The following is an 8,637-nucleotide window of genomic DNA, read 5'->3' on the forward strand; positions in this document are numbered from 1 at the left end:
TCAGATCGATAATCTCTATCCAATCAAGTCATTGAGGTTGGACGATCATCTCCCCAGTCGAATCAGAGTGCAGCATCTTCCCCGTGCCTGGGCCAGACCTCGGCTCAAGCGAACTTTCTATCGGTCGAATGGTCATTATTACCCAAGGGTGCCCACATTTCCAAGCTCAATGGCATTTGCAGGGCTGTCGCCGTGGGTCTGGGATGGTTTGGTAGGGTAATTAGTCGAAGGATCATCAAGTCTGCCACATTTAGCGTTTCCATGCATCCGATGTGGCAGCGTTGAGCCGAGTGAACGAGTCCAGGGAAGTTATCCGCTAACCGGAGTATGAGGTCAAGCGCTATGGCAGGGTGAGCAGAGGCAACAGACCGCACAGGTTGATCAATCGGACTGTGAATGCAGTGATCTGGAACCGACACTTGCAAAATAGCACGTCATACTGCTGGACCCTAGCAGTCACCAAGGCATAACACGGTCGTTGCCGTTCTGGACCGCAGGATGTGGCGGAAAGCGACAGGTCCAGCCACATCAAAAGACTATCACTCTTGCCGGTTGTGCGAGGCTGGGGTGGAGGCTGTGTGCATGGCCTTCAAGGTTGATGGGGAAGCTGGCGTGGCCTCCTGCCGATCAGCTTCGGCTCCAGGGTCAATGGTGGATCTGCGCGGCAATTAACCTTTCAGGGAATCCCACCAGCAAAGGCTCCACAGAAGCAAGTGAGACGGAAAATAGCAGTGCCGTTAGTGACGTAGGCACAACAGTGACCATACTGACCAGTCCAGTCTCTCCTGTGACCGGGGGTGTCTCTGGTCGGGATTTCTACGGGGGCCTTGGAGGGCATATGTCGTACTATCTGGAGCAACCTCGACAGCAGCATATAGTCCAGTGAGAACCGCCTGCAATTGGTGAGACCGAAAAGCCCTGAATGCATCCGACAGACCGCCAGAAATGGGAATCTACCAACCCATGGTAATCGTAAATGCGAACCCCGATGTTTTGAGCATGACTACCGCACAGGAGTCAATTTATACGACTGCCTGATCTGCCCATTTGTGAAGGATATGTCATTATTAAAACACCGCATCAGCGGAAGGGTTGCTGAATTCTTCGTATCACATATGTTTTACTAGTTGGAATGCCGAGGATGATCGTACGCAGCAGCAAAGACACCATACGATGCAAATGAAGGGAGAGCTCAGGCTCAGGCCCGCGTGATCGGACATTCACATGAGTATTTCTATGTTGAGAAGCATGTTAGTTCACAGGATCCCATTGGAAGCGCCTGCTTGGAAGCCAAATGACCTAAAAGCATATCGACAATTAGCAGCCACCGTTGGGGTCCGGAATGAAGTAAATTACCACTCAAGTCCTCCAAAATGGAGCCGGGACTGGGAAGAAGGAGTCCTTACCTTTCTCATCTAATTGCTCGACCAGACAAAGGATGGTGGCTAAGAATGGAGCAAGTGCATGAGGATACTGAACCTGTATTAGCACTGCATCATACGAGTGCGCATAATGCAAATCCCCATGTCATTGGATAGTTGGAGGGTTCCATGTTATTGCGCAATAATACAGCTCAGTCACAAACACTTATCAATGGTACCCAGAAGGTTCCGAAAGGATCGGGGAAATTGGATAGTACACCTCCAAGCCACGCTGAAGTTTCAGGCAAATCCCCGTCTGAATGGATAACAGACTGGGAAGTCCAACCTGACCGCCATCAAGGATCTATCTATGCGAGACAGCCAATGACCATACCGACTAAGCAGACCGCCCTGTTGGCTTATTCACCGACAAGGTTTCGACGATGCGTCGTTGGCCTCTAATGAGCCCACGCTAACTGTAGGTCTTCCGCCATGAGGTAAATAGGGTTCTGATCCTTCACATTCCGCTTGCTGGTTTGATTGGTCAATATCATGGAGGATGCTATGCAAGGAGGTATCGAGGCAGTACTAATAGCTGGGATATGAGTTGCGGGGCTTCTTATTCGTCGTTTCGTCCTGGGAAGGAGTGTTGCTACATTAGTGCTTATTCGTGGGGCGAAGAGTGGGGAGATGAATGGACATCGTCAGGAGCGTTGTCCTTTTGATTTCAGCTGTCAAACATGCAGGATAAGCATTGGTGTAGGATAGGCGAAATGCCTGGCAGTACGGGGGGGCGTGCTAAGGATGGTAGATACTATCCAGGCTATATTTATTTATCCGGGACCAGCTAATTCTCGGGTAAGTCTGGAGGGCAAATACAATATTACTAAATATTTGGCAAGAATTGCATTCAAGAGTCATCATTACAGAAGGAATGTAGCTCAGCCCGTGCCCTATATTTCCATCCCTTGTTCACTTCTCTCTGTAACACCACTGGCAGACCTGAGTCGAGTAACCTATTGCTTCGCCCCAGGAACAGCCCAAGTATAAGCCACCTTGTCATCGCCATCTCCGCGCTTTTCAGGAACAGCCCAGGTGTACGCCACCTTATCATCGCCATCGTCGCGCTTGTGCGCTGGAACAGCCCAAGTGTAAGCCACCTTGTCATCACCGTCCTCACGCTTCCGGACTTCCGGCACAGCCCAGGTGTAGGCCACCTTGTCATCACCATCAGTGACATCGCGCCGAGAGGATGCTGGAGACCTGGTCAGCCAGTTCCACCACAAGACACAGTACATCTCGACTTACCGCTGTCAACTGGTGCAGCACCGGTCAAAGTGAGACCGGCCAGGCAGGCACACAACACAGTGGTGAAACGCATTTTCAAGTCGAATCGAAGACTAATAGGGACCGTAAATTGATAAGATGAAATTGAGATTTTGTCAAGTTGAAGACAAGATAGGCAGCGAGAGTGACTTCAATTTAAGAACCGCCGGCCCCGCACTAGTGGATGGATCGGCAGTGGACTGGAATCGTCTTTTCTGCCCCCAATTGCCCTGCTCGTCGGGTGTTTTCCGAGGAGAGACGTCTAACCGGCGCAGCGAATAGGGATACAGATGGAGAATTCCGCAATGTGTCGGATGCATAGGATCCTTCAGGACACGTTAGGGCTTACGGTCGGTTGGAGATGGCGTCAGTGACATGGTTTGGGGCCCAATCTGTGCCAATGCCGTGCCTCTTGATGGGAGTGCCATGGTCTGGCCCAACAATGGACGGTTACATCGGGTATTCAGCTGGCGTGTCGGGTGACAAGGGATAACATGGTGAGAATGATGCGACCCTTGGAGGGGATCGGGCTGGCTGGGCACGGGAAGGGTATTCCTCTTCTTGCCCACTGACAGGGAGGCCAGTGACCGGGCCTTCCTCGTACCCCTTCGATCTGTGGCCAGGACCTCTGCCTACCACTGTCTTCCGTGTAGACCTCCACGTTATCTGAGCTGTCACTATGTCTTTTGAAATCACATCAAAACCCAATGAGCCTCTTATGATTGACGAAGATGACTTCCTCAGAGAGTCCCATCAATCCCATCCGGCTCAATCCCGTCCCTGGTGGACTGTTGCCTTTGCAGTCCTAGCCGGAGTCCTTATCTTCGTGCTGGGGCTTGCGGCGGGTAAGAATATCCCGGCCAGACAGAGCGGTCTCTTGGGTACGACATCTTGCCCCCCCCCCCCCCCCTATGTCTTCCCGATAGATACTCAGCTGATAGTTGCAGCCCCCGAAGGAAACATCCAGGTCTTCATGGAATACAACAGCACCTTCACCCTCCATCCCTCGCCGGAGAGCAATGCGGCATGGGAATCCCTCTTCCCCACGGGCAAGGGCTTCGTCAAGCACTCTACCATCGCCCCTGAAACTTCCGGTCTCGTGGTGTACCACGGACTTCATTGTTTGAATGCTCTCCGCGAGGTTTACTATGCTGCCGTGGACGGCCGACTGTCTCATATGACGGAAGAACACGATCACCAGACGGATCCACATCATGTCCGACACTGCTTTGATTATCTGCGACAGAGTCTCATGTGCTCGGCTGATACCAATCTGGAGCCGGTGACGAAGGATCTGAAGGGGGTTACGGGCTGGGGGTTTACTCGGACGTGTCGTGATCTAGATAGTGTGAAGAGATGGGCGGAGGAGAATTGGTCGAATGATGTTTGATGAGTGCCAAGTATAGTTAGATAGTCTATCACCGTTGTTGACTGAATGTGCATCGACTCTCCTCAAAACATGGTATGCTATAAGTTAGGACCAACGAGCACCCCCGGCTCAAACGCATCAATCGCCCTCTCATCATTCCATGCCCGCAGTTTCTCCCAGTTCACACAAGTATGATACCCCGGCGCTTCCACCGTAAGATGATACCCCTCCCCTCCCTCATCGGGCCCAATCCACCGGAAGCCACTCAAGGTCGGATCCCCCCGACAGATGATAGCTTCACGCAGTAATTCCATACAGTGATCCACATGAGCCTCCTCTTCAATCAAGACCGTCTCTGGTGCATCTGCAAGGTAGTGATCCCGGTAGATCCAGTGTCGAACGCGCTTTAGGCAATGCAGTTCGTGAAAGACGCCCATCTGGCCTACCCAGTCGGTGTCGTTGTCGGTGGACTCGGTTATTGGCAACGAAGTCACGTTGTAGAAGTCGAGGTCTTCTTTGTGCACGCGGATATTGTTCTTTTCGAATAGGTGGTGCCAGGCCTCTTCGAGCTCTGGGCGGGGCTTCCCGGCGAAGGGGTTGTTGTGAATGCTGACTGGCCATGTTCGAGTCTCGTATTCGAGTGCGCCAGCAGCGTGTAGTGAAGGGAATGCATTGGAAAGTGAAGGTTTGGAAGCACAGAGGGGAGAGGATGAATGGAAGGGGTAAAGCTTTCCGATCAGGCTGAGGTAGAGCAGCATCAGGACCAGGTAGGCAATGGCTAGGAAGGTATAATGTAGCCTGAGCCAGGTTGTGGTCCGAGACGAGCTTTGAATGGGTTCATCTCTCCGGAATGGGTCCTCGGCATCGTACCCGGGTGCCAAATGGTAAGTCTCTCTGTTTTTGGCCATGATGTACAAGGAGATCAGGGTCGCTTGAGATAGAAAGTCACTTCTCGAGTCTCGATATGCAAGCTAGGATGGCGACAGCATAGGCCGCGTGGACACAATAGGAACTTGCTGTTAAGATTGTGAAAGTAGCATACCCATTGTTTACTTCGGTGGAACGGAATTGACTCACCCGATTGTCCTCGATCGATGTAACGCTGTGCTGCCGATGCATGCAACATTTCATATCCAGCGCATATTTGGCCCCCAGCAGCACCACGTCGGGCTTCTCCACTAGTATTACCAAGCACGACTGGCTCGGCAAATGTCATTACAGAGGACTACTACTCACTTGGCCAAGCCAGATGATTCCAATGGGAGCTCCTGACGATTGAACTCGAGAAGTATTAACCAAGGCTTGGCTGCAAGTAGTGCTGACGGCTGACGCAGTGCCCGGGATCGTGCAGCCGACTACCAGCAGATTATTGCTTGCCGCGCCATCCAGGACTATAGAAGACAAGGGTTTCTTACGGCCCCGAGTGGAGTCTAATTGTGACTTTCTCAGTTTATCTTAGCCCCGGGTAAGAGCCCCAAGAAAGAAACCCTTTCTGTTCCCTGATTACCCTGATACGCCGGAATCTCCGGACAATTCCGGAATTTGGGTTCCTTTCATTTTATTCCGCATCATGGATGACATCTTCAGACGGATTTCGCCGACAGCGATGTATGCGCAATGGATCCGTATTGTTAAGCTTTTGGTCCTGTGGCACTATTTTCTGACCGTGTGGAGACTGGTTTCCAGCCCTCGGCCGCTCTTCTTCGGAATACTGCCGGCAGAAGGGATATGCATCCATCTCTTTCAGTGCCCCGTGGCAGAAAAGCCTGGCAGTGCCCTTCTATTCCCGGTTTCCCCATCGAATCTAGAGCAGCATTGCCCTCCACTATGTCCGAGGCTAGAATTGCCCATCTGGGCCAGGTGATTGGCGCCCATACCCAGCAAATCAGTGACTTCAAGGACAGTTATCACCAGGTCCCTTCAATGGAAGATGACTCGATGGAAGGGCTGCCTGCAGAGTTAAAACGTCTGCGACAGGAGTTGTTGGACGCCACCATGGAACTCCAGCAACTGGTATTGGGTCCGAAGGAGGCCCTCTTCCTCTGGGCGGTATGTCACCCCCAGGTCAACTTTAACGTGATACTAAGAACGAAGGCCGGCTAGCGAAACAACCAGGGAACCATTCATGCTGTCTGCGAGTTTGACCTGGCCCGGTCATTCCCCGTCGGGGCCACTGCAACGTTTGCGGAGATCGCCCAGGTGTGTGGCCTCCCCGAGCGTGATGTCCGTCGCATAGTGCGACACGCCGCTACCGAGGGCATCTTTCGAGAGGACCCCAAAGGCATCGTCCGGCATACAGCGGCATCGAAGATGCTGGCGGACGATGAGGTCGTGCGGGACTACATGGATGTCTGCTATCGAGAAATTTTCCCCGCAATGCAACAGGTCAGTGCAATGGCTTTACTCTGTGGATCGGATTTACTGATGCTTCTTAGACAGTCCCTGCTATGAGGAAATGGCCCGGCTCCGAGAACCGAGCGCACGCGGGCTTCTCCCTCTCCCAGCCCGGACATCCGGTCTTCTTCGACTATCTGAGGGCCCATCCGGAGCGGGCGCGCAAGTTTGCCTCGGCCATGTCCGCCTACAGCAGCGGGCCCGAGCATGACGTGCGTCATCTCTGTGACGGCTATCCTTGGCAGGCGTTGGGTGCTGGGACAGTGGTCGATGTTGGGGGATCAACCGGGTATGTCTCGGTCGCTTTGGCGGAACGATTTCCCCAGCTGGACTTTGTTGTCCAGGACACGGCCGAAACCACTGGAACGGAACAGTTGCTGGGGGATGGGGAGACGCCGCGAGTCAAGCGCATCACACACGATTTCTTCGCCCCGCAGCCAATCCACGGGGCGGATGTGTATTTTTTGCGCATGGTCCTTCACGATTTCGGAGATGCCGACTGCATCCGCATTTTGCGGGCGCTGATTCCTGCGCTCAAGCCTGGCGCGAGGGTGGTGTTGAATGAATACTGTCTGCCGGAGCCAGGGACGGTGGGCTTGTTCGAGGAGAAGCAGATTCGGTATGTGCCATGTACCTTCGATGACTGTTCCTTTCCCTTTCCCTTCTTTTCTTTTCTTTTAGTTTCCATTTTACATTGTGGGAGCTAACGATCACCAATAGGACGATGGATATGAACATGCTGAGCTTGTTCCATTCGCACGAGAGAGATACGGATGATTGGAAGCTGCTCCTAGCCAAAGCTGACCCGCGATTTCAATGGGAAGGAGTTGTCCAACCGGAAGGATCCAACCTGTCCATCATCGAGGTGTCCTGGCCGATTGCCAGTATAGGGGGAACGCCAACCGATTGAGTAGACGTCCGATAAATACTATCCGCTCCCTTAATTAGATGGAGATATTCTATTTCATATGTCGGAATGACCGGGATATATAACTGTCAATTTCTCCTATTCCCCATGGCTGACCAAGCCGTGATATTCCGTCCTGAAGAGAGTGGCTTAGGGTTGGGGCTACTGGCGGTAACCCTAGGATCCGCCTAGAGTGGCTCGTGTCTGACCAGCCACGCAAAAAACCAAGTACTCGATGTAAGCGCATCTCTGGACAAAATATGGCCTGACTATAACAGCGCCAGGGATCTACGATCGGGAGAACATCTTCCCGTAGAGTCAAGGCTGATACCGGTGATTTATAATGGCGGGGACGGGGCCGTTTAGTGCTGACAGCGCAGGGGCTGGGCTGACAGGGGACACCACGACCCTATGGCCAGGTTCTACCCCTAGTAAGCAGACCAGAACTTAACGTGGACCAGTGGCCGGAACAAGCGCCCGACCCAAGATCCATCGACAGCCTTGTCAACTCTAGTCAGCGTCAGCAGCGATGCATCGCCGGGTCCAATCCCCGCTCCATGCCCTCAATCTGACTTCACTCCCTGCCTATAAAGCAAAGACACGCCCTCTCTTCCAACCACCACTTCTCCAATCCACTTTCATCCACCATGGCTAGCACCACCCAATTGACCGCCCTCGAGGCCTTTGTGGCCTCCCACCCCACCATCCGCCTCACTCCCCCCACCTCGCCCGACTTCCCCGCCGCCCGCCAGATCTTCCACGCGGGCCGCCGCGCCCAGCCGCTGGCCATTGCCCATCCGCAAACCCCCGCCGACGTGGCTGCCCTGGTGAAATACGCCAAAGCCCATGCCCTCCCTTTCTCTGTCCGCTCGGGTGGCCATAACCTCGAAGGTCTGTCCGTCCACGATGGCGCTCTTCTCATTGACCTCCGCGCCCTCACCGCCGTCACCGTCGCTGCTGATCGCCAATCCGCCACCGTCCAGGGCGGCATCCTCCAGCACGAACTGGCCAGCAAGCTCTGGGTCGAGGGATTGGGGACCCCTACTGGCGCCATCCCCGATGTAGGCTATATCGGCTGGGCCACCTATGGCGGTTATGGCGCGTTCTCCTCCCACTGGGGTCTCGGCGTTGATCAGATCCTCGCTGCCACGATCGTCAACCCCGAGGGCGAGATCATCTCCGCTGATGAGCCCACCCTCCAGGGGATTCGTGGCGCGGGGGGTCTCTTCGGGATCATCCTCGACTTGACTATCAAAGTCTACCCACTTCCCAGTGTACCC

At 53.8% G+C, this 8,637-nt stretch overlaps 5 protein-coding genes across 5 annotated transcripts in view; 3 read left to right on the forward strand and 2 right to left on the reverse strand.

Moving 5' to 3' along the window:
• Window positions 1-2,377: 2,377 nt before the first annotated feature.
• On the reverse strand, window positions 2,378-2,754 carry BO80DRAFT_469024 (uncharacterized protein; the record flags this gene model as incomplete). The annotated part of the gene is made up of 2 exons (XM_025722974.1): window positions 2,670-2,754; window positions 2,378-2,616 (listed from the first exon to the last, which is right to left on the reverse strand). The coding sequence occupies exons 1-2, from the start codon at window positions 2,740-2,742 to the stop codon at window positions 2,378-2,380; spliced, it is 312 nt and encodes a 103-aa protein (XP_025570239.1). The 5' UTR covers window positions 2,743-2,754.
• An 882-nt stretch (window positions 2,755-3,636) lies between these two features.
• BO80DRAFT_312700 (uncharacterized protein) lies at window positions 3,637-4,056 on the forward strand (the record flags this gene model as incomplete). The annotated part of the gene is made up of 1 exon (XM_025715046.1): window positions 3,637-4,056. A coding segment is annotated over one exon (420 nt), but the record flags the coding sequence as incomplete, so codon positions are not given.
• A 98-nt stretch (window positions 4,057-4,154) lies between these two features.
• BO80DRAFT_367611 (oxidase ustYa family protein) lies at window positions 4,155-4,814 on the reverse strand (the record flags this gene model as incomplete). Its single annotated transcript, XM_025716296.1, has 1 exon — window positions 4,155-4,814. One exon carries the CDS (start codon window positions 4,812-4,814, stop codon window positions 4,155-4,157), a length of 660 nt encoding a protein of 219 aa, XP_025570241.1.
• A 1,180-nt stretch (window positions 4,815-5,994) lies between these two features.
• Window positions 5,995-7,360, forward strand: BO80DRAFT_367620 (putative O-methyltransferase; the record flags this gene model as incomplete). Its single annotated transcript, XM_025716297.1, has 4 exons — window positions 5,995-6,105; window positions 6,160-6,441; window positions 6,492-7,069; window positions 7,171-7,360. 4 exons carry the CDS (start codon window positions 5,995-5,997, stop codon window positions 7,358-7,360), a joined length of 1,161 nt encoding a protein of 386 aa, XP_025570242.1.
• A 599-nt stretch (window positions 7,361-7,959) lies between these two features.
• BO80DRAFT_497409 (FAD-binding oxidoreductase) overlaps window positions 7,960-8,637 on the forward strand; it is a 1,764-nt gene continuing 1,086 nt past the window's right edge. The window contains exon 1 of the mRNA XM_025724077.1: window positions 7,960-8,631. Within this exon, the coding sequence (XP_025570243.1) occupies window positions 8,005-8,631 (627 nt within the window). The 5' untranslated portion in view covers window positions 7,960-8,004. The remainder of the gene's footprint in view (window positions 8,632-8,637) is intronic.

The sequence above is a fragment of the Aspergillus ibericus genome (genome assembly GCF_003184845.1).
Source record: "Aspergillus ibericus CBS 121593 unplaced genomic scaffold BO80scaffold_65, whole genome shotgun sequence".
NCBI classification, from domain to species: Eukaryota; Fungi; Ascomycota; class Eurotiomycetes; order Eurotiales; family Aspergillaceae; genus Aspergillus; species Aspergillus ibericus.